The sequence below is a fragment of the Notolabrus celidotus genome, chromosome 5, assembly GCF_009762535.1.
Source record: "Notolabrus celidotus isolate fNotCel1 chromosome 5, fNotCel1.pri, whole genome shotgun sequence".
Classification (NCBI taxonomy): Eukaryota; Metazoa; Chordata; class Actinopteri; order Labriformes; family Labridae; genus Notolabrus; species Notolabrus celidotus.
This window is the reverse complement of record NC_048276.1, coordinates 38502432-38527468: the sequence shown is the minus strand read 5'-3', so window position 1 is coordinate 38527468 and position 25037 is coordinate 38502432. Positions and strand designations below refer to the sequence as shown.

Genomic DNA, 25037 nt, shown 5'->3' with positions numbered 1-25037 from the left:
TCTTCTTGACCCTAAGAGCACAAATCAAACACCAGAGAGCAGATTCAAAGGTCCATCTTTTTATTATTTATTCTTTATTTGAACATACATTTTCCACCAGTAGATGGCAGTCTAAGTCTGCACCACAATCAAGGTCCAGATTCACAGGACACATGGCAGGCCTTGTAAAAACTCAGTTGTACAGAAGGTTCAGATTGTGAGCGGATGTCTTCAGATCTTGTCGGTGGAGTTCACATCAGGTGCCGTCTTCATTCACGTAATCCGGCTCTAAAGTGATAAAAAGGAACACATGAAGGGTTAAAGGTTGAGCCCTGAGACAGGACATGTTATTTAAAGCTTCAGGTGATAAATGTGCATCACAACTGCCACCCATAGCTTCCACTAATCCAGCAACAGGTACAGGTTTAAAGGCACTGATGAACTCAGGTCTTCTTCATCACACTGAATGTGCTTTAGAAGGTTTCAAAATGTCTCAACTTCATTATAAACTCTTCTTCCTGAAACATAAGTGAACCCTACTTCAGAGTATCTATAAAAACTACCAGGATTATTGTCAGTGGAGGTTCTCAGTCATCCAGTTCATGGTAATTCGAAGCTTGATCCATAAGGCAACTGGACTTTCAAGATTTTCTACCAGTCCAGTTGCCTTACAGATCAAGCTTCGAATTACCAGAATGACTCTTTAACCCACAATCCCTGCTTTGTAATCCAATAGAGATGATGACAGATTACAGAATTTGTAGATACTTCATTTTAAGATCGCTTTTTAAGTCTATATACCTTTGACCATTTCTTGAACATTTCTCAATGGACTTTAACAGCAGGGGTTCTAAAAGTGTGGGTCAGGTCCCTCTAAGGGACTGCAGGACACTAACGAGGGGGTCGGGATCATAGACTATAAATAAGGGATGTAGTATCTGTGATGTCACCCATCTGTTTCTGAAGCACTGTTTTGAGGCCAATCGTTGCCGGCAGCCATATTGGAAATGTTGAACTGCAACAACATAACATAACTGCTGTCGAGTGAGTGTGAGGTAAAGAGCCGGGCTTTGAGCCTCCTAGCCAACAGTTACAGTGTTCCCGCCTGTCAATCAAGTCAGCTCTGCCTCTCATTGGAAGACTCATAATCTTAATATCTGCTAAATTGGCGCGTTAGAAAAAAATTCACCCCGTACAGTGTGTGCTGATAGAGAACTGAGCTATCCTCTTGTTTTTGAACCAGGCTGTAAACATGTTTATTTCTGCTGTAAAGATCGTCTTCTTTGAATTGGTGTGTATGTGGTATGTGTATAATTTTTTAAATTGATCTAAAGTTGCACATTTTACACATTATTGTAAAAACATAGACAAAAATAAAGTTAAATTAGAAATAAAACATTTCAAATACAAAAATGTTTCATTAGTTTTCAGCCTTTCTTTGGTCCCAGATGAATACTGAGGTCATGGTAAGTTAACAGTTAATAAACAGAAGCATCAGCAGCAGCAAGTTCATTCATAACAGCACAGAAAACACAGACATGTGCATGCGGGCTGATTTTCTGCAGACCAGATAAATGAAGAATGAGGCAACCTTTGTGAGTCTTTAGCACCTTTATTTTGGGGTCTCTGGCTAAGAAGTTTGAGAAACCCTGATCTACAGTATCTGTTCATCTTCATATTATTTCTACAACTGTCAAGTCAAAGTGTCAAAATTGAATAAATAATAGAAGCAAATATTAATGAATCTAATAATAATGATGATAAATATCTGTTATGTTTATTATAATTTAAATATTTTATTAAATAAAGGCTAATACAAATATAAACATTTAAACAAAGTTTTATTTTAATAGATTTCTAAGGGTTTAATTGATTATTAATGTATAGTGGTAAAAGCAATGATATATTGTTTAATTTAAATTGAGTTGGATATTAGCCCTGTGATAGGTTGGCGACCTGTCCAGGGTGTACCCTGCCTTCTGCCCGAAGCCAGCTGGGATAGGCTCCACCCCGTGACCCCTGATGGGATAAGCAGTCAAGATAATGGATGGATGGATGGAGTTGGATATTTCATGGTTTTTCTTGTTCAAGCTCCATGCTTATGTTGCATTTTCATATATTTTGATCAGGTGTATTTATTTCATCTGTCTTTCTTTATTTAAGGGTTTTTCACCGATAACTACAAAAAGAAGTTTCTAAGCGCACTCTGAATGAAAAGCAATTTAATAAAAGCAGTAAATAAGAAACGTGTCCAGTGGTATTTGGACAGATTGTCCTGTCAGGTTGGGACGCTGCAAGGGAAGGAAATAACCTGACAACAATCATTTAACTGTTAAAGTCTTTGAGATGAAGAAGAAACTGAGAAATGTCCCTCATAGTTTCTTATATCACATATTTCTTACCAAACAAATGTTTACAGTCATTTTAAAACGAAAGACAAAACTCCAATCTTTGTGTTCTAAACGAGAAAACCACTTAACAATAATGACTGATTATGATTCTCCTCTCCAGTGCTCTGCTCGGGTCTATTCACTCCAAGGCCAGTACAAATACAGCCATACTAAAAGTAGTATGGGAGGTAGAACCTTCAGTTATCAGACCCCTCTCCTTTGGAATCATATAGCAGTCAGGGTCCGGGAGGCAGACACCCTCTCTACTTTTAAGAGTAGGCTTCAAACTTTCCTTTTTGATAAAGCTTATAGTTAGAGCTGGATCAGGCTTGGACCAGCTCTTAGTTATGCTGCTATAGGCTTAGACTGCCGGGGGAACTGAAACACTGGGATCCTATCTCACCCCCTTCCCCCCAACCCCCTCATCACTTACTTTAACTCTTCCTGTCCCATTAAAGTTACTAACCATAGACCTTTCTGGAGTCCCTGAGCTCCCTTGTCTCGTAGGTTCCTCTGAGCTGCCGTAGACGTCCTCCTGCTGTGGACGTTCCAGACTCCAGCTGATATGGACGAGCTGGACTCCAGCAGCAACAGCTTCTACTACTCGTCTCATCACTATCACCGCTCCCTCTCTCTCTTATTCTCCTCTATCCCTCTTTCTAGACCCAACTCGGTCGAGGCAGATGGCTGTCTAACATGAGTCTGGTTCTGCTCGAGGTTTCTGCCTGTTAAAGGAAGTTTGTCCTCTCCACTGTAACTAGCTAAATACTGTGAGGTGTAATGCTCATGGTGGATTAAGGTGGGGTCAGACTGAGTCTTATCCTGTCTTGGTGTTGGGTCTCTGTTCATAATTTAACATAGAGTTGTCTAGACCTGCTCTGTTTGTAAAAGAGTCTGAGATAACGTTAGTTGTGATTTGGCGCTATACAAATAAAGATTGATTGATTGATTGATTGATTGATTGATTGATTGATTGATTGATTGATAAAAAGACAGCACAGATTTTATTCAGAGTAAGATAAAGTTTCCAGCACTGACCTTCTTGTTCTTGCAGGAATTGAGAGTTCTCGTAATCATCCTCATCTGTTCAGAAAAAGCAGTTTGAAGTTCGTCTTCAACATGACTCTTTATTTATAAAAAACTCAGAGTGATAACTTTTCAAACTTACCATCATTTACGGAGAACGATGGGACGTTTACGTAGACATCTAGAGCCTGATTCATATCTGTGACACATCAATGAAGTTAGAGTTAGAGGTTGTAGTTCTTTACATTATTTCAATTAGTTATGTAGACAGAGGTTAAAGGGGTGGTAGGTACTGTGCTCATGTTCAGGCTTTACAGCGTCGCCCTGATAAATGTGTTCTTGGTTTTACACCATTCAGAGCTCAAATTCAGGCACTTTAAAGCTCTCCAGAACCCAGCACTCCATAACCCTCCTCCACTGTTGCCATGCTACAAAATTGACAGTTATCCAGCGTTTCATTCGTTAAAATGACAAATAATGAAATATGGCCATATATTTTAGATCCCAATCTGACCCAGAGAGTTTGAGGAGTGACAAACAGGACAGAGCAAGACGTTTCTGTTTCACTTCTTTTTTTTCTTTTCTTTTTTTTTTTTTTTTCTCTTGTCTGCATATATATTTCTGGTTTGTGTCATGTTTGTCACAAACTGTCAAATATTAATGCAATTTATTCTTGCAGCAAAAGAAAAGAAAGAAAACCTTTTTCTTCTGTTTCACTTCTAAAGTGTTGCATTGATTATGTCCTTATAAGGAGACTCGCCAATTAGTGATGTCACACTGAATAAGCTGTTCAAAGCAGCCTAAAGTCTCATCCTGGGATTACTCCAACTCAACTCAGTTTGAAGCTTTCCCCGTTCAGTATCTCACATCCAGCATTTGATCTTTAAGTGAAGGGGAGCTTGTAAAAACACTCACCAGTTATCTGTTTCTTGGTATTTTCATTCTCGTACACTGTGATCGGGAGTGGAGCTCTGTAAACAGTAAACATGTGACACTTTAACCTTTGTTGTTTTAATGACAGTGTAAACATTAAAGGTGACATATCACGCTTTTTTCATCAATATATATTGGTCTAAGAGGTCCCCAAAACATGTCTTTAAAGTTTATGCTCAAAAAAACACTTTGAAATCAGATTTTGGTCTGCCTGAAAAACCCTCTTCTTCAGTCCTCCTCAGAACAGTCTGTTTTCTCTCTGACCACGCCCCCTCAGGAAGTGGATGTGCCTCGGCTCTCCAGCACGTTGAACTAATGTTAACATGTTGGCTGAATATACACGGCTGCTCAGAGATCACGTTACTTCAACCCTCTGAATCTGATCCAGAATCTGATCCTGACGGCAGCAGGACCTTTCTGAAGGATTGGTCACAGATTCTGTGTTTCTTGTTGTTTTATTTATCAGTATGTAGACGTGTGTCTTGGTACACAGCTACGAACATGTAGCTATGTGGCTATACTAACTAGCGCTAGCACTTATCCATGATAAATAAAAATCATCCACTAGATCTTCAAATCTGCGGACGTGGGGAGTAAAACCGACCTTTGTGTTTATTAAGACAGCCTACAACTAGCATGCCTCCCTCCTAAGCTCCTTGTTAGCACACATGTGCAGGGAATGAAAAACAGAGGAGGGATTCAGTATTATTTTATACAGTCTATGGGCTGAACAAGCTCTGAGCTCTGACTCCGTGACAGACCGGATATTGTTGTTACGTAACAAAAACACTGAAAACTGAAACGGCTGGTTTCACACACACTCCACAGAAAGGTGGAGAAATCAGAACAGGGGCAGAATGGATTTTTTTCATTCTTGGGGGGTTTGTAGACAGGGACACATATTTCAGGTAGAGAACCATTAAAAAGTCCATTTTGCATGATATGTCACCTTTAAAGGGCACATCAATGTTGAGACACTCACAGAACATCTGAAAGTCTTAAAGGAGTCTGAGAGGTGCTGAACGTTACACAGGGCTCTTGGTTCAAATGAAACTGACTGTGTAATTATCATATGATTCTAAAACTGTGAAAACAGACTCATCAGTGTTTGACCCCTGTGTCCACAGGAAACTACTGAACAGTTCTGACCTTCTGGTCGTTTATTCTGGTACTTAAGAGAAAAGGTCTAAAAAGGACTTTGATACTCACACGTATGTGTGTTCTGCACTTCCTGTGTGAGCTGGAAACAGTTAAAAACAGTATGAAGCAACATAAAGGAGGGTTTAATTAAAAGAATAATTCAATGATTAAAGTGTGTGCTGCGTGAGTAAACTTACCCTCTCCGATATTTTGATAGTCTGACGGGTCATCATTACCATCTGTCACTGAAGGAACAGACTGAGTCTATTATGACTGATACACAAAGTGATGTGGAGTTTGTTGTGACATTTGTTGTTCTGGTTAAAATCATCCAGAATCAGTTTCAACTCTTAAATCTACTTTTCTTCTTTTTACAAACACAAACTTACGGTGTGGGTACTCCTCAAACCGGTGTCCTGATTCACTGAAAGACATCAGCAACAGGGGAATCAATAGAAACAGATCAGACGCTAAATAAATAAAGTTCTGTACAACAATAGATGAGTGGGAAATATTGATATAGGAGTAAAATGTTTGGTATTTATTTCTTTTAGTCACAGATGTTTGAAAACAACTGGACTACAAACATGGAGCCCATCCCATGTTCTTTATATGCATGCTTCCTCAATCTCTCTGAAAATGTTGGACTTGGTGTCCCATGCTGCATTTTGGTTTGTTTCTGGTTTAGGATTCCGCATACATCACTGTATCTTGTATGAGAAGGTGGGCTTGTCTTCCTTACCCAACAGAAGAATGGAGCATTGGTATGTCTTTCTTTATAAGGCCATACTCCAGGAGCTGCAGTCTTATTTATGCTCCTTATTGACTCCTAAAGTTGTCAGTGGCTGTCATCTTCGGTCCCATGGACAAATTATTTTTGTCATTCTTCGGACTCACTTTGTCTTTGGTAAAAGTCCTTTTAATGTTTTTGCCCCCTCATCCTGGTCTGAGCTTCGAGCTCACCTAAAACTGGATCCTTTAATTTGATTGGGGGATTTTAAAACCAGGATAAAGGGTCATCTGATCAGCTTGTGCTCATGTGTTAGAGCTTAACTGCTGTCTTGGCCAGGACTCCCTTGTAAAAGAGCATTTGTATCTCAGTGGGACTATTCCTGGTAAAATAAAGGTAAAGTCAAAATAATTCCTGTGTTTCAAATTAGAAGTATAAAAAACTCAGAAGTCATTTGACTTTTGGACTTCTACAACACACCTAAGTTTTACCTGACAGGGTTTTTTTTTTCTAAAGCAAACAAAGAAGTAAGAATACCTTGTTCTATTTTATGTTCATATGTCTATTTGGGACTGTAGTTTACTTGTGTATGTGTTCCTGTGGGCGCCTCTTGGCCAGGTCATGTTTGTAAATGAGAACTGGTTCTCCAACATTTTTTACCTGGTAAAATAAAGGTAAAAAAAACCTCATTTATCGCTCAAAATTGTACCTTCATCTTATGAAAGTGCAACTAGCTCAATCATTTTAATATTTACTGCCTACAGTAGAACAGAAATGTGAACTGAACGCAAGTGTCACACCTGAGCTACCATATCACAAAATCAATCCAAAATGTGAACAATAACAAACACTTGAGGAGTCTCTATAATCTCTGAGTGATTACAACAGAATACAGTATTTCTCAAATGCTAAAGCACTAAACCCAGTTGTCTGAACCAAACTCTTAGTGTCTGATCTCATGTATTGAATCAGTCACTCTTTTGGCACATCTTACCTGTTAGACACAACTTCAAACACATTCTCTCTCACTAAAACACATGTTGTTCTGTGATGCACTTGTGCTGCATAAAGGTAAGCACAGGTAGCAGAAGTTCAACACATTTGAAGCACAGGAGTCACAGCTTCAACACAACCTCTCAGAACTGATCACACTTGTGGCTAATGATGTGAGGAAACCAATATAAGACTGGATCCGGCACGCCGCCTGTGATGTGGATGAAGTCCTGTGGCCTGACCCAGCACATAGACCTGATGCTGTGGCTGAATGATTGCAGACACTGTAAGCACTTCTGTTTGATTTTGTGGGTTACACTGTAATGTTCTCCTCATTTATATTTGTATTTACTTTATTGTTACTGTATACAGGAGCTACATTCATTTATCCTGCTGTGAACAATAAACATGATTTCTCCAGCTTCATGTCCTTAGCATTGTGTTTTCAGTGTTTTGATGTCGTGTGTAATGACTGCTCAGTATTGTTTTAATTTTGATTGACTCAGGGTGTGATCTGACAACATTGTTTGGTTTTGCAGGAAGAGTCAGAGGTTTGGTGAATGTATTTTGAAAATTAGGTTTTGTGCTTCTAGTGTTGAGAAAATCGCGGTGGACGTCAAGAAATGTGTTTTAGCAGTTGAGAAATACTGTAAGACATTTCTCATCTCTCATGTGACTGAGTACACACCTCAGACACAGTGCCAGCATGACAGTGAACACAGTGTGTGTGGATGTGTTGCTATATGTGTTGTAATGTGTACATACACAGGGTTTGCAGATAGAGGACTGGCTCTGGTAACTGAAAAACAGAGTGTGTAAATGTTAACATGCAGCATGAAATGTTTAAAAAGTGTAAATCAGAGTAAACAGAAATAAAAAAGATACAGGGGTTTAACTTGTCATGAATAAGAACTGTATGAACTTTACTTTACCTGTTTTTGATCTTATCACTGCAAACCTGCTCCCCCCACGCTGACTGTCAACAACAGATCAGTTCTTTCATTATAAAGTGGTTCAGTAAGTTCAGGTCTGTTGTTACATATCAAACATAAAGTTTCACAAAACAGACTATTTCACTCACATAAACAGCATGAAGGAAAGCATGACATTTCATGAAACCAAACCATTCTGTAAAAAACATGGCGGTACATTTTAAAAAGTGTCATCTCATAAAGCCTGGTGTTTCAGAAAACACACGACAAACAAACATCTCATCCAGACAGGAACCATATCTCACGAAACATATCAAATAAATACTTTTCAACAAATCTGAATGTGTCACTGCTCCTCACAGCTCTCCTGTGTTTAGTGAAGTCATGTGTTTCTCTGAGGTATTCAATCACAGCACACTGTTTAAAGGGGACATATCACGCTTTTGTCATCAATATATATTGGTCTAAGAGGTCCCCAAAACATGTCTTCAAAGTTTATGCTCAAAAAAACACTTTGAAATCAGATTTTGGCATGCCTGAAGAGTCCTCTTCTTCATTCCTCATCAGAACACTCTGTTTTCTCTCTGACCACGCCCCCTCCGGAAGTGGATATGCCTCGGCTCTCCAGCACGTTGATCTAATGTTTACATGTTGGCTGAATGTACACGGCTGCTCAGAGATCACGTTACTTCAACCCTCTGAATCTGATCCTGACAGAGAGGCGCCTGTAGCAGGACCTTTCTGAACGATTGGTCACAGATTTAGTGTTTCTTGTTTTATTTATCAGTATGTAGACGTGTGTCTTGGTACACAGCTACGAACATGTAGCTATGTGGCTATGCTAACTAGCGCTAGCACTTATCCATTATAAATAAAAATCATCCACTAGATCTTCAAATCTGCAGACGTGGGGAGTAAAACCGACCTCTACCAGAAAGGCAGCAGGACCTTTTATGAAGGATTGGTCACAGATTTAGTGTTTCTTGTTGTTTTATTTGTCAGTATGTCGACGTGTGTCTTGGTACACAGCTGTAGCTGTAGCTACAGCTACAGCTACAGCTACAGCTATGAACATATAGCTATATGGCTATGCTAATTATCCATGACAAATAAAAATCATCCACTAGATCTTCAAATCTGCAGACTTGGGGAGTAAAACCGACCTTTGTGTTTATTAAGACAGCCTACAACTAGCATGCCTCCCTCCTAAGCTCCTTGTTAGCACACATTTGTGCAGGTAATGAAAAACGGAGGAGGGATTCAGTATTATTTTATACAGTCTATGGGCTGAACAAGCTCCGAGCTCTGACTCCGTGACAGACCGGATATTGTTGTTACGTAACAAAAACACGGAAGTCTGAAACGGCTCGTTTCACACACATTTACAGAAAGGTGGAGAAATCAGAACAGGGGCAGAATGGATTTTTTTCATTCTCGGGGGGTTTGTAGACATGCCAGGGACACATATTTCAGGTAGAGAACCATTAAAAAGTCAATTTTGCATGATATGTCACCTTTAAGTGACAGCACTGTGATGTTGATCTTTTCATTGAACAGGTATGATGTGTGTACTTATCTGACTGTGTATTTAATACAGTCTGATGAGAGAGAGAATGATCTTTAATGGGTTCATTCGCGTTGACTTAACTTGTTGTACAGTCTGTTTTGGTTCTGTAGTTTGCCTTTGATTTGTCTTTGTTATCAGAATTCTCTGTGCAGCTTGGTGAATTCACCTCATCCTCAGCACCTTTTCACCTCTGGGGTCCCCCAAGGCTCCATCCTCGGGCCGATTTTTTTCTTGCTTTATATGCTGCCATTGGGGTCAATTTTCAAGAAGTATAATATTTCCTTTCACTTCATACCGATGATGTTCTGATCTACCTGACTTTAACAGGACGTTAAGTCCTGGATGGCCGCAAACTTTTTGCACTTAAATGAACAAAAGACAGAAGTCATATAGTTTGGCTGTGATTTCCCAGCTGGTTTTCTGGGCCCCCTTACACCAAACATCTGGTCATCAAGAATCTCGGTGTAATATTTGATGACAGGCTGAAATTTGATCACCAGGTTAGCTCAGTTGTTAAAACAGTTTTTAACTCTACCTCAGCTGCTTTTGCACATTAACCGTTTACTTAATCATTTTCTTATCTAGATTCTGTCTGCACCTTAATATCATTTGCACTATTACCTATTTTCATTGTCCATTTTTAAACTGTCACTGCACTACCTGCACTGTGTACATAGGATGTTTTTATATAACTGTATTATATTATATTTTATATCTAAATTTTAGATATTTAAAAGCTGGAAGAGAGAAACAGCATCTCGTTTTTCCTGTATGTCTCATATACACAGTGAAAATTGACAATAAAAACCTTTGAATCTTGAATCTTGAATCTTATCATTTGAGGATTTTATGGGAAGTAAAGGGGTACCTGCCACAGAACGATCTTGATACAGTAAGCCAGGCTTTAAATAACAGTCGACTGGATTACTAACTAACTAACTAACTCACTGTATTTTGGTCTGGACCACTCACTCCTGCACCGCCTGCAGCTGGTACAGAACACAGCTGCCCGTCTCCTCACTAGCAAACACAAGCGTGAGCACATATCCCCTGTCCTAGCTCCACTGCACCGGCTCCCTGTTGCTTTTAGAATAGATTTTAAAATGTTATTGTTTGTCTTTAAAGCTCTTAATGGCCTAGCCCCCCTGTACCTGACTGAGCTTCTTCATTACTATGTCCCTGCCAGAACACTGAGATCATCGAGTCAGTGGTTATTGGTCACTCCCAAAACGAGGCTTAAAACCAGAGGTGAGCGAGTCTTTGTGGCGGCTCCCCTCGGCTCTGGAACAACGGGCCCTGGCAGATCCGCTCTGCAGGATCAACTGAGGGTTTTAAATCCTCTCTAAAGACCCACCTCTTCTCCCTGGCTTTTAATCAAGGTTGAGTGGACATCTGGAGAAATCTTAATTCCATTTTAATTTGTTTTATTCTATCTTATTTTATTATATATTTGCACTGTGTTTATGTATCTTAGTATTCCATCTTTGACATTGTTTGGGTTATTTTTGTCAATTGTGCTGTTTTGATCTGTACAGCACTTTGGTCAACTCCGTTTGTTTTAAACGTGCTCTATAAATAAAGTTTGAGTTGAGTTGATAATTATTATTATTATGATTATTCATGCAGCATTATTTTTTATGGATTTTTGAAATAGTACGGTGTATATTTGAACGTGACCTTGGCGGTAGCTGATGGGATCAAATCGAGAAATGAATAAAATGAAATCACAAACACAACATCTCATTCATGACAGCAGCATGGATTACCAGAGTGAAATATGTAGGACATTTAAATAGGAACATTCCATGAACATGTTAAATCGTCATGATTCCTCCTTTGTTTAAAGTAAAGTTAGGTTTAATACTCACAATGTGTCTGGGTTGTAGATCTGATGCTCCTCGTGAATGATCTCTGAAAAACAAACAGAGCAGTGAAAAGAGAGTTTGTCAAATATTCAACACTTTGAAACAAGATGCTCCTGAACAATTTCCACACAGGCATTTATACGACAGAGATTCTATTAAAACAAAACCAAAGTTAATCTAAACACCTAAACATAATGTGAGGTATATCTCTGCTTTCACACACGGCTCTCTGAAACATGGTGAGGCCTGCGTCTTCTGGTATAAGACGCTGAAACTTACCTGTTTCTTTTAGATTTTAAAGTTCATTACTTGTTTTTAAATCTCCTCCATACATCACTGATCTGTCATTTGATGTTCCACCACGATCTCTGAGGTCCTCCAATGCTTCCTTTTAAATGTTCCTCATGTGTCGCTCACAAAGAGAGAGAGCTTTCTGTCTTTATGCCCCTGAACTCTGAACTTTCTGGACGTTAACACTGCGAGTGTTTTTAAAGTAAACTTAAGTCTCTCCTTTTTAATCTGGCTTTTAACTTGGAGTAATTTCCTTTTAGCCCTGGACTGAATATTACCATTATGACTATTGTTTTAACATCATTTTTATTTGTATTTTATTTTATTCTATCTCTTTTTTTTATTGTTTTTTGCCTGGTAATTATCTGATTTAATTTAATTAATTGATTTTATTTTATTGTGATGATTTTATTTTATCTTATTTTATTGGTTTTATTGTGATGATTTTATTTTATTTTATTGTGATCATTTTATTTTATCTTATTTTATCTTATTTTATTGTGATCATTTTATTTAATTGATTGATTTTATCTTTATTGCTTTTATTTAAATGATTTTATTTAATTCTTAAGTATGTCATTTCACAGTCCTCTATCATGTTTAGCCTTGTATCATTTCACCTGCTCTTGTTGTTTCCTGTCTCTCTGTTCTTTAGTGAAGCACTTTGAGCTGAATGCTTGAATGTGCTAAAGGTGACATATAAATAGAATTGAGTTGAGTTTAAATAAGAATTATATAAATTAAGTACACTTCCTACTTGTGCATAGTTTAGTTATTCCATGGGGGGAAATAGTCAAATAAAAGCAATATATATATATATTAACAGAACAAGTCAAGTGAATGAATCATGAAGTTCATAAACCACAACTTATCAGGAGCAAGAAACAGAAATGTACAAATAAAACAATCACAAGTGTGACATTTCTTTTAAGAAATGATACAAATAAGAATGTCTTAGTCCTGATTTCACGTGTCTTTATTTATAATATGAGGTTTGGCTCTCTTCTGATCAGGTTTTCTTCTGCAGTATTTTTATAGAAACCTGTTTATCTCAATGAGTTAGCTCCTTTCCATCACATGATAGTTGGATACAAACATCTACACTACCTGTTAAAAATGTGGAAACACCTTCTCATTCAGGGGTTTGTATTTATTGGAATGCTTGTAAACACTGTAGATTAATACTGAAGACATCAAAACTATGAAAGAACATATATGGAATTATTGAATGATCCAAAAAGTGTTAAACAAAGCAGAATCTGTTTTATATTTTAGATTCTGTAAAGTAGCCCCCTTTTTCCTTCATGACAGCTTTGCACACTCTTGGTATTCTCTCAGTCTGCTTCATGAAGTGGTCTCCTGGAATGGTTTCTAATGAACATGAGCCTTGTCAAGAGTTCATTTGTAGAATGACTTGCCTTCTTAATGTGTTTGAGACCATCAGTTGTGTTGTTCAGAGGTAGGGTTAGTACACAATGGATAGTCCTATTTGACTACTGTTGTAATCCAGATTATGGTAAAACCAGATTATTTCATAGTTTTGATGTCTTCAGTATTAATCTACAATGTTGAAAATAATTAAAATAAATAAAAACCATTGAATGAGAAGGCGTGTCCACACTTTGAGTGGTAGTGTATTTTAAGAAATGAGGGTATTTTGGATCATTCTCTGAATATTGATGAAATGTCGTCAAACCTGAGTCGTGACTAAAAAGCTAAAACCTTTGAAAGGGAGCTGAGTCCGAGTTCTTAAAAACAGAACTCTGTGGTGGGCTGGTTCAGTGTGGTGTGATAAACCGTGTGCCTGTACATGGGCTGTGGTCGTAGCAGACCCCGCTGTGACTCCTGTCCGAGAGCACTTGCTGCATCTCATCTCACGCTCTCTCCACGCTCTGCGCTTCCTCTCTCTCTTTAGCTGTCCTTTCTTTAAAAGCTAAAAGGCCTCCAAACATACAGTATGTAAATATATGACCATCAAACCTCAATACATTGCAGCAGGTGGCTGTAACTGCTCAGAGATGAGACAGTCAGCAGATTCCTCTCTCACACACCTACTGTGACTCATCTCAGAGGTGAGACTCAAAGTGTGTGCTGTTTCTCAACCACTAAGTGTGCAGCACCACACTGTCACTGTTTGTGGCTCTTTACCTGTGACTTACTCTTTATCTAGTTCTAATAAGGTTGCAGTTAAACATCCTCAAATAGCCTCAGTCATATAACCACAGATACCCTTTGGTTTTCATCTTAATCCCTCAAAACAAGCAGGATATCTCTACAACGCTTCACAAAGTGCATCAAGACAAAAATACAGAAACACAGATATGATAATATGCTGTAAAATAAAATAATTATCAATATCTTTATGATCCAGGTTGCATGACAGGTATCTGGATTTGGGGGAAATGCTGTTGCATTGAACCGAGGCTCAGACCTGTTCATGGTTAAAACTAACGCTGTGTTTCTCTGGCAATATCAGGGCTTGTTTCTCTGTTTTCCTGTCTTTAAAAGCGGACCCTGAAGGCATCACAATCAGTAGAAGGAGAGACCCTTGTCTCCACTTACAGACACAAGGCCACAGTAACAGAAAGTTGAAACTCAGTGTCTCCTTGTTGCAGCAAAGGTGGCCTTTGTTTGTCGCTTCAAAGGGACTTACTTGATTTCTTTTTGCATCGCAGACAGAAGAGAGAGAGCAGACTCAGAGACAGGACTGACACCACGGCCAGGACCGCAGTCAGCACACCAGAGTTTCCTATCATACCTAAAAGAAACACCCACATATAAAAACACACACTTCACCAGCTTCAAAGTGACCTTCAGGTCCACTTACAGTTGTTAACAGATTAAATTACTGACCCTACGATCACATGTTAAACATTTTCTCTCAGTCATTAAAAAGGAGAGTTTGTTACCGTGTGGTTTACTGGTCATCATCATCATCATCAGTTCATCTTTCTGTCATGGCTGAAGAAGCTGCTGTTTTCCTGTTCACAAAGACAAAGAGATCCAGAGGAAGTGGTTGGCCGAAAAAAATAACTGAAACCCAGAGCTGCTTACTGTATGTCGGAAATTAAAACCAAGGTACTCTGCTGTTTGAGAAGCTGAAGGTAGAAAGAGGGGAAATATTTGAGGCTCAAACACGTCTTCTTGACTTACATCTTTTGTACAGGATTATATCTGCTGGAAGTTTAACAGGGGTTAAGTTCATCAGTTAGTTTGTTACAGAGTCCATTTTCTCTAAGTTGAATAAAGACAACCTGAACACTTTCTTCTTCTTTGTAGCTTTAATGTATCTTAAGTAACTCTGCTGCTGACCCTGGTCCGCCCCAGTTATTCAGCCTCTGTTTAGAGCAGCAGCTGGTTCAGCATGTTTTCTACGAGGGCGTATTTACTCAGAACAAACAGCTAATGAGTCCTGAGAGAGAGCCGAGAGGGAAAGCTCTGTGACAGATTAAATCAGATCTCTGTGTAAAACATGAATCTGCTGATTGATCTAAATCACAGATAATCTAATCTTAAAGATCATTCCACAATTAAACATAAACTAAAAACATATTTATTCAGTCTGGCTTTTATGGAGGGTTTAACAATTGTTACAAATTACTTACTTTTTATTATTATATTGATTTTAATGTTTGTTTTATTTGTATTTATGTATTTACTTATTTTAATTTATCTACTCAGTTTTATTGATATTTTTTAGCCTTAATTTTATTTCCAGCTCTTATGCTTTACCCCTTTAAAATGTATTCATTTTAACTATTTATATTCTTAATATTAATTTGATGCTTTGACTTATTTTAATTACACATATTTTATTGTTGTCGGTGTGCATTAGTCTCTATTTTAAAATCCATTTTTGTTTTTAATATGTCTTTCCATTATTTTAGTTCTGCTTCTTTCTTGTTTTAGTCGCTGTAAGGCTCTTTGAGCTGCATTTAATTTGTATGAAAGGTGCTCTATAAATAAAGCTTGATTGATTGATTGTTTGGTCAGTCCTTACAAACATGGACTCTGAGCACAGACTGTGTACAACATGGATGTAGTCCATGGACATGAGGACTGGTTTCTGTAAAGCTGTTATGAGGCCTAAAGACAGCCGTCGTTATATGAAATGCTCTGTACTCTAGTGAAGCAGATGAACAAGCCTGAAAGATGTAAAGTTGAGGCCTTACCACCTGTCAGTCAAATCAGACACACTTACGCTCAATAATAAATAACTCTGAATATTATCAAACAGGATAAAAATGATAATCCTCTCCCCTGTACAGATGTTCTGAGTAAAGAGAGGAGGTATAGAAGTGCTCTCTGTACCAGGCTGTAAACTGCTTTATTACCCGGCTCTCTTACTGATCTTCCGGTTGTGTAAGATGCTTGATTCTGATTGGTCCAAACCCCTTGACAATGGTTATTAACTTTCACTAACATGATCAACACCAGAGACAAACTGATCACACGTCATGTCAAATCAATCCACAGAAAAGAGTTCAGACACATTTAGCTTCTGCTTGTTGACACCATAGACCAGGGGTGTCAAATATGCGGCCCACGGGCTAAAACCGGCCTGCCAGAGGTTCCAATCCAGCCCGCGAAACAACTTTGCAAAGTAAAAAATAACAGAGAAGACATTAACTGCAGTTTTTCAATAAAAGTAACTACCATTTCAAATTTGTCCTTTGGGGGTCGCATCAAATCAAAGTGCTGATGGAGTGAACCAGAACCTGAACAGCACTTTTTTTCCGGGACTTTTTTTTTTGATGTGAGAAAATAGATGACTTGCTGTTTGCACAATCCGGTTGAGATTCATAAAGACTTTTTAGAGCACTATAACTACTAACACTAGCACTACACCCCTGCATAAAACACTGTCCAGCAAGCAAACTGTTCTAAGGTGTCCAAAATATTCACCTTTACCTTCTTCATCATTATAATCTATCGGTTCTTTTTCAGTAATCATTACACTCTGTGTGTCAGGTGAATGGGTAACCTGTGTGTTTGGTGTGTCTTCAGCAGGTTTCAGGGCTTAAAGAGTGAAATATTCAGTCCACTGTGAGACTCATCATGGTGAAAAACACAACAGCTGTTTTTGTAGAAAGATAGTTCATTAAATGTGAACATTTTCAGAATGTACTTTGTTTGCACTAAAACAAAGGGACAAATGTAGAGTTTTCATTATTTATAGGTTATTATGTTCTGATTTTACTGGTCCGGCCCTCTTCAGATCTATTTGGGCTGTATGTGGCCCCTGAACTGTAATGAGTTTGAGGCCCCTGCCATAGACTGTAAGGTGAGGTAAAACCATTAGCTTCCGTTAGCATCATATTGGTAAACAATGTGGCTAAAACGTTAGCTTCGGTTAGCATGCTTTTCCATATTGGATCCTGTTCATCAATATGATGAAGGAGCGGAGCAGGTGAGAGAAACTTTAGGTTAGTGATCTCTCCAAAGAAAGTTAAACTATGAGCGGTGGTGATGATAGCAGCAGGGTTCAAAGTTGTGACATTAGTTTCTTTTTAAAGGTGTGTGAACCACAGAGCTCAGAGAAGAAGGAGAGCTGAATGAGGACAGTTTCATGTTCAATCCACCACAACAGGCAGAGAAGAATCCATCACCATGGAACGATCACTGACGAGGAATCACTGGGACTATTTTTAAAAACTGTAAACAGAAATCATTTAAATCAATAAAATCATCTTTAATCAATGATTTTAACAAAGTGTTTGTATCTGAAGTTAGTAGCCGGGTAATACTACTTACCTAATTACTTAATTCTGTGGTGAAAAATTAGCATTTTAACATCAGCTCTAATGGACTGTCCATGACTTTTAGAGTCTGCCTCTAGTGGTCACTTGAGGAACTAAAGTGTTTCCACATTGGCTCATTTAACATTAGCAAAGATTGCTGCTTGGTATCCTATAATAAAATAACTTGAATTTAATTAAATGAGGTGTGAAGTTTGGCTCGGGACCTACTGTATGTACTGAGGCTGCAGTCTGTCCTGGGTCCACTTGGGCCTTGAGCCTTATGCTGCCTGTCAGCCCTCACCCTCTACTCCCCACCCTTCCTGTCCCTCTTCTTCTGTCCTACCTGATAAAGGCACGATGCCCCAATAATAACATTGAGCGAATGGAGAACCAGTGAGTCTTGAAATTAAAGAGGCTGCAACTCTCTGCAGCGATGCACAGTCTGATTATTTCCACTGTCTTTAAACCCCCTCTGTCAGAGTATAAACTTCTCTATCAGCTGTTTTGATGAGACAGGATTTGATGATGCAAATACATTTATGATTTCACTAGGGTTAAAGTTATTAAACTTATTGTTCCAAAAGAAGAAGAAAAATCATGGTTGGGAATGAAGATAATAAAATGACTCCCAAACTTCTTGAAATATTGATTTAGGAGCATTTATATAAACAAGCAAACCGTTTACTTCAAAGGTCTTTGAGTAGTAGTTTGGTAGTTCTTATATCGATGCCTGAGATTTGTGGTCATGCAAAATAAAACTTTTGAACCTCCTGATGTTATCCAACATGCTTAAACAGTTTAAATAGTTCATTAGTATTCTTTTTACATTTCCATCTGTGACATGTTTTGGGTTTTATGAGTGTGGCATGTTGATGGCTGTTTCTCAACCCTGCCACCCTCTCCACGGTACGATGCTGTCAGAGCTGTTTTGAAACTCAGTGTGGTTCTACTTTTCCGTCTTCAGTCACGATTTAACTGGAAGTTAAAACAGTTGTCACAGACTGAATCATATTTTCCTCTGTGATTTATTTTGGCATGTTCATGTGAGTTTCGGTTCCTGCTGCAGAGAAACATGGATTCACTGTAAGGATCTGAGCATTTGTCTCCTTGACTCCAGGGTATCAGTGTTATAGTTACCATTCATTAATACTTTATAAGAAGTGGGAAACAAGAGGTTGGAAAACTGAAGTTTAGGCTTTGCAAAATTCTAATTTCATTTAAATGTTTGATATCATGTTTAAACTGCATAAAGTTGATAAAATAATAACACCTTATGTTTCTGTAGCTACAGTTTAGAGCAGGGGTTCCCAAAGTGGGGGGTCGTGAGACACTAATGGGGAGTCGCGAGATGTCTTCCAGATTTTTTTTTTTTTCAAGTAATCTAAATTTGCTTATTTGACCCATTATTGTAAAAATAAAGTCACAGAAAGTGGTTACATTTGAAATAAAACCCTGCAAATAAGTACATTTGATTAGTTTTCTGCCTTTCTTTGTTGCCAGATGTCTCCTTAAGTTAAGGTTAGGGTTAGCTAACAGTTCATTAACAAATGCATCAGTAGCAGCAGGTCAATTCACAGCAGCACAGGAAACACACCTACCTGTGCATGTAGGCAAACTCATTTTGAAGTAAGAAATATGAAGCAACATTTAACCACTTCGAGGGACAGTGGGGGTCACAAGTCTTTGGCTCTATATTTTGGGGGCCACGGGCTGAAAAGATTGGGAACCCCTGGATTAGAGAACGCAGCTCCACAAGCTCCAGTCTTTAGATGTACATGAGCTTCAGTGAGCGCGCTTTTAAACAGCTTCAACAACCTCTGCACTTTCTCATGTTTCTGAAGGTGGGAACTGATGCAGGACTTTTAAACTACTATACATTATGTTATGGTTTAAATGTATTTATAACATAAAACTTTAGAAATGGATAATTAACCTTCATACAGAATAAATAAATACGTTTTCATTGAAGCATTTACACAACATTTATTTATAATGATTCATCCTCCATGAATAACTGCACCTGAACACATCAATCATTTGAACTTTAAATCACAGTATGCCCTGTTCTTCTTGTTGTTGTCTTCATTAGCTAAGCTGTATTATAAATAATACTGTATTTACATGTTGTGTTGGTCTCCTGTCTCTGTTGCATTCCCCTTGTCTCTCAGGTTTTACATTTCTCAATAGTTTTAAACAGGTGGAAGTGTCGGCCAACAAGAACCTGTTCAGTTTGTAGCAGGATCTGGATTTAACTCTTTTTAAGTCCTAATCTAAATCAGTTTCTGTGGTGAATATACACTCTTCATTTTCTACTTAGCTATAAAACTGTGTTAGATTAAATAAAGTCTCAAGTTAAATCTAAAATTCAACAGGACTTGGTAACCTTTGGACTGAATGTTAAATAACATGAAGACTGAAGCCTGTCAGGAAATAAGAACATTGTGTTCCTCTGAAATATATCTATGGGGTGCCGTTTGTAAAGTTGTGCGTACTAAAAAATACAACTTCAATTCTCCATATTCAGCTCCAAAATGTCATAAAAACGTAATGTTAATTTTTAAAAGTCCCTTTTTTTTAATCACATTTAGAGGAATATTTGTGATCTTCTTCACATTTGATTTTGTTGTGAAAAATATATTTAAGTTAAATTCATTGTTAAATCTAAATGTTAAATATAAATCTTAATATTAAATGCTAAATCTAAATGTTGATTGTTAAATCTAAATGTTTAATCTAAATGTTAAATGTTGCTGCGCGATCCTATATATTTAGCTGATATGTAAATTCACACTGCCACATAGCAGAAATACCAAAATAAAGCTTCATAAAGCCATACAGACTTAGCATAGCAGCTTAGCTTGTCCGTCCCATAGACTGGGTCAGTTCTGTCTCTGAGCGTTGTGAAATCTCTTTAAAGCCTCCAAACTGCCTGTCTGGCTTCTTTACGACGGGCAGTCTGACTATAACCTGTAGGAGTCAGTACTGACAGACTGTGGTTAGGATATCTGTATCACTTTATGATGCTTTTATTTTGGTACTTCCGCTAGGCGGCAGTGTGAATTTGTATCGGGCGCTGTTTGTACCAAAATAAAAGCTTCATAAAGTGATACAGATATTCTAACCACAGTCTGTCAGAACCAAGCAGCAACCTCCAATCTGAAAATATGAGTCCAATGTGGAAGTGTAAAAAACTGCAGTTCATCAAGGATCCACTTGAGGCTGAAGTACCAGAAACCACATACACACCAATTCAAAGAAGACGATCTTTACAGCAGAAATAAACATGTTTACAGCCTGGTTCATAAGATGAGTGTAGTCTGGATAGATCATTTCTCCATCAGCACACACTGTACGGGGGTAGAATTTTTTTCTAACGCGGCAATTTGGAAGATATTGAGATTACGAGTCTTCCAATGAGAGGCACAGCTGACAGCAATATGGCAATCTGACAATTGGCCTCAAAACAGCGCTTCAGAAACAGATGGGTGACGTCACGGATACTACGTCCATTACTTATACAGTCTATGGTCAGTACTGACTCCTACGGGTTATAGTCAGACCTGTCATTAAAATGCTGGATAGGCAGTTTTGGAGGTTATAAAGAGATTTCACAATGCTCAGAGACAGAATTATTATTATTGTTATTATTATTATTGTTATTATTATTATTATGAATTTTTGGGGCGGCAGTGGCTCAGTCCATAGGGACTTGGCTTGGGAACCGAGTCCCATTATGAACAAAGTTTGGCAAGTGGACTGGTGGCTGGAGAGGTGCTGGTTCACATGCCTGGGCACTGCCGAGGTAGCCTTGAGCAAGGCACCGAACCCCCAACTGCTCAAGTAGCTTTCTTTCTAATTTATATATTAGCTAAATACAGAGGTGGGTAGAGTATACCGAAACAGTACTCAAGTAAAAGTACTGTTACTTTCTAATGATGTTACTCAAGTAGAAGTAAGAGTACTCATAGAAATAAGTACTTGAGTAAGAGTAAATAAGTACCTAAAAAAAAAACTACTCAAGTAGTGAGTAACTTGTGAGTAGTATCATATATAAAATTGTACTGTATTGGAAATGCTAATAATAATGTGAAGCGCACACTGCCTTTAATAAAGTGACATAAATAGGAAAATGCCAAAATGAATGCTGTTAGGCATGGTTTACTTTCAAACATTAAAGAAAGAGAAGCTGCAATGTGCACAAACTAATGTACCCGCTTTCATTTTTTAAAACAAGCTGAAACTTCAAACTGTGTCTGAGATGTCATCAGAACTCCACAACATTAATACTTCAACATTACAATAAAAAATATATCTATGCCTTCCAAACTTTCTTTTTTAACCTTTAACTTATTTTCAGAACATCTTACTTAAAAAAATAACTTGAAAATACTAAAACAACTTGGAAGTGTTTAAAAAGGCCATGAACTCAGTCCTGAAGAACCTCTCTGAGGTGACTGTTTTATTAGCATGCTACCTTACTGCTCTTATAAGTTACTTTAGATTACTTTCCAACATTTCTAACATGCTTTTAAGATTTAATGTTAACCAGTATGATCCTTAGCTTACCTAACTGATAACTCACTATAACATGTTTTTTAAGATTTAATATTAACTAGTATGATCCTTAGCTTACCTAACTGATAACTCACTATAACATGTTTTTTAAGATTTAATATTAACCAGTATGATCCTTAGCTTACCTAACTGATAACTCACTATAACATGTTTTTTAAGATTTAATATTAACCAGTATGATCCTTAGCTTACCTAACTGATAACTCACCATGGCATGTTTTTAAGATTTAATATTAACCAGTATGATCCTTAGCTTACCTCACTGATTACTCACCATGACATGCTTTTTAAAATGTAATTGTTCTATAAGCTCAAGATTTCCACCGTATAGACAGAGTAAGCAGCGCGTAATGTTTCTCCTCGTCATTTAGAAGTTATGAGAGAGTCCGGATGTTGGGTACAGGGTAAACATGTTCCTCCAAAGGGGACGCAGGTATAACGCAGCCTCTCTCCCCAGCCGTAGGTGGAGGCGGGGGCGGAGCTACTTCTCCGTTCATTCAGTGTTGAGGCTATTTATAGCTCTGGATCAGAAGGAGCTGCATGAGAGATGGCTGAGTATAAAACATATAAAATGAAGAAAAAAAGGAACGGTAAAAGTAGCGACTGGACAGCCCAATGTAACGAAGTAAAAGTACATATTTTTTAACACAAATGTACTTGAGTAGGAGTAAAAAGTACTCTGCAAAACAAATACTCTCAGAAGTACAATTTTTTGAAAAAACTACTCAAGTACATGTAACGGAGTAAATGTAACTCGTTACTACCCACCTCTGGCTAAATATTTAGGATGGCAGAGCAAAATTTAACATTTCGATTTAACATTTAACATTTATATTCAACTTTTAGATTTATATTTAACATTTAGATTTATATTTAACATTTAGATTTATATTTATATTTAATACTCAGATTCATATTTAAAATTTCTATTTCTATTTAAGATTTTGATTTTGATTTAGCATTTGGATTTAAAATCGAGTGTAACTTAATATTTTTTTCACAATAAAATTAAATGTGAAGGAGATCACAAATGTTGCTCTAAATGTGATAAAAAAAGTGACTTCTTAAAATTAACATTACGTTTTTATGACGTTTTGGAGCTGAATGTGGAGAATTGCAGCTGTTATTTTCAGTGTGCACAACTTTACAAACGGCGCCCCATCAGAGGAGAAGTCTAACATCCCGGGCTGCACTTAAGTGAAGAATGGGAACTTACATTCTGCACATAAACTACTGAAGTAAGGTTTATAACTTTTCACAAGTTTTTTGACCATCACTTTTGACCAAAATAAACAGGTTGTAGATCAAAAACAATTCTGTCAGAAACTTCACCAACTTCAACATTATAAAATCTGTCCTGTGGTGCACATGTGTATCAGCGCCTGATATTTTCTTTGCTTCCTTTGTAGTTATCACTCTTGAATTTCCCTCCGTTAACAGTCCAAACATTTTCATGGTCCGATAATATTATCCTTACTTAAAGTGAACATAAAGCTCAAAGTCACAAAGTAAAGGTTTCTTATCAGGTAGTTTCTGTGTTTTACCGTCAGCGGTCCAGCCGTCCTCACTCTTCAGACGGATGCAGCAGAAATGCTTTGCTTCCTCTTTCAACAGCCCACCACATCCGGCACACTCAAGACACAGAAGACCTCCCTGCTGCACACATCTGCAGTTTCTCTGTGGTTGGAAATGGACACATACACCTCTCTGATCTACTGCTGTTTGATGTTTTAAATAAAGTCACTTACATTTATCTACAGCTGATGTTTCAGAGTGACCAGAGTCCTTCTTTGGCTGTCACTATTCTGCCCTACAATGACAAATCCCAGCTAAACATTTAGACTACATGTATACCACAGGAATACTCCTGTTTAAGAGACCTAATGTAACTTTGTATACACTCTTTAAAGAAGAGCTTTACCATCTTGCATCTCATTCAAACAAACAAACGCACTCACAGACAATGCTCCTCACAAACCCAGGGTTTAATGGACAACACTACAGCCCCAAAGATACGGTAATACTTACTCTGATTAAGCAACAAAAATGAATTCCAGTTGATAACAATAATAAACAAAAGGGAAAATGTTGTCCTGTTGTGTGTGCATGCTTTGTTCTTGCTAAGACCTGTTTAACGCAGCTTCTTGTTTGCCTTGAATGCTTTGTTTTTGTTTTTGTTTTTATGCATGTCTCGCATGATTTATGTATTTCTTAACATTTCATTATTGCTGCCTCCTGCTTGTGTTGCATGCTCCATGTATTTTATGTCCATGGCCACTTTCTCTAAGACTCTCATGTTGTCTCTTCATGTCGTTTATAGTAATTTTAAATCGTGAGGTATTGGTACTCTAATGTGTTTTTTCCTTTCTCTTTTTTGTTTAGTCTTGTTTTTCTTAAGGAGCCTGTTTCTAACATCTGGCAAGGGACTACAAATGGAAACTAGCCTTCTGGCTAACTGTGGCACCTTTACATAAATGTTCATTAATATTCACGGTCCTTGTTAATGAAAAATGGATAAATAAGATAAAATAAAAAAGATCACTTTAAGCATAAACAAACATGTACATGAATAAAATAAATAGATAAAGTGAAACATTAATACATTTACATGAAAAGGGTCAATAAATCAAGTTAATACTCACAGAAACGGGTCAGGGCTGATAGTTAACATGAAATGTTTACACAATGACTCCCATCAGACAGAGAATCGTATCGGGATGTTTTGAATTGAGTTAATTGGTGAATGTATTTTTAAGTATAAGCTGACATCCTTAAGTAAGAAAACTTTACAAAGTGATTTCAGAAAGTAAAACGTAAGTTTTTTCAACATAAAACCCGCCGAGGACTCAAAGAGAAGTTGTCAGAAGTTTACAGC

General features: G+C 37.7%; 1 protein-coding gene across 1 annotated transcript; it reads right to left on the bottom strand.

Moving 5' to 3' along the window:
* Positions 1 to 43: 43 nt before the first annotated feature.
* On the bottom strand, positions 44 to 23817 carry si:dkey-183i3.6. Its single transcript, XM_034683565.1, has 13 exons — positions 23707 to 23817; positions 14756 to 14827; positions 14500 to 14604; positions 11559 to 11601; positions 8124 to 8167; positions 7957 to 7990; positions 5858 to 5892; positions 5666 to 5713; positions 5538 to 5568; positions 4311 to 4366; positions 3538 to 3594; positions 3408 to 3452; positions 44 to 267 (listed from the first exon to the last, which is right to left on the bottom strand). Exons 2-13 carry the CDS (start codon positions 14784 to 14786, stop codon positions 236 to 238), a joined length of 561 nt encoding a protein of 186 aa, XP_034539456.1. The 5' UTR covers positions 14787 to 14827; positions 23707 to 23817; the 3' UTR covers positions 44 to 235.
* Positions 23818 to 25037: the final 1220 nt, after the last annotated feature.

Excerpts from the sequence above, each read along its gene's own strand:
- si:dkey-183i3.6 (XM_034683565.1), bottom strand. The coding sequence starts at position 14,786 with ATGATGATGATGATGACCAGTAAACCACACG. Across the intron at positions 5,714-5,857 it reads GTTTGAGGAGTACCCACACC|TGACAGATGGTAATGATGAC; the intron begins GTAAGTTTGTGT and ends CTGTTCCTTCAG. Across the intron at positions 5,569-5,665 it reads CTATCAAAATATCGGAGAGG|CTCACACAGGAAGTGCAGAA; the intron begins GTAAGTTTACTC and ends AACTGTTTCCAG.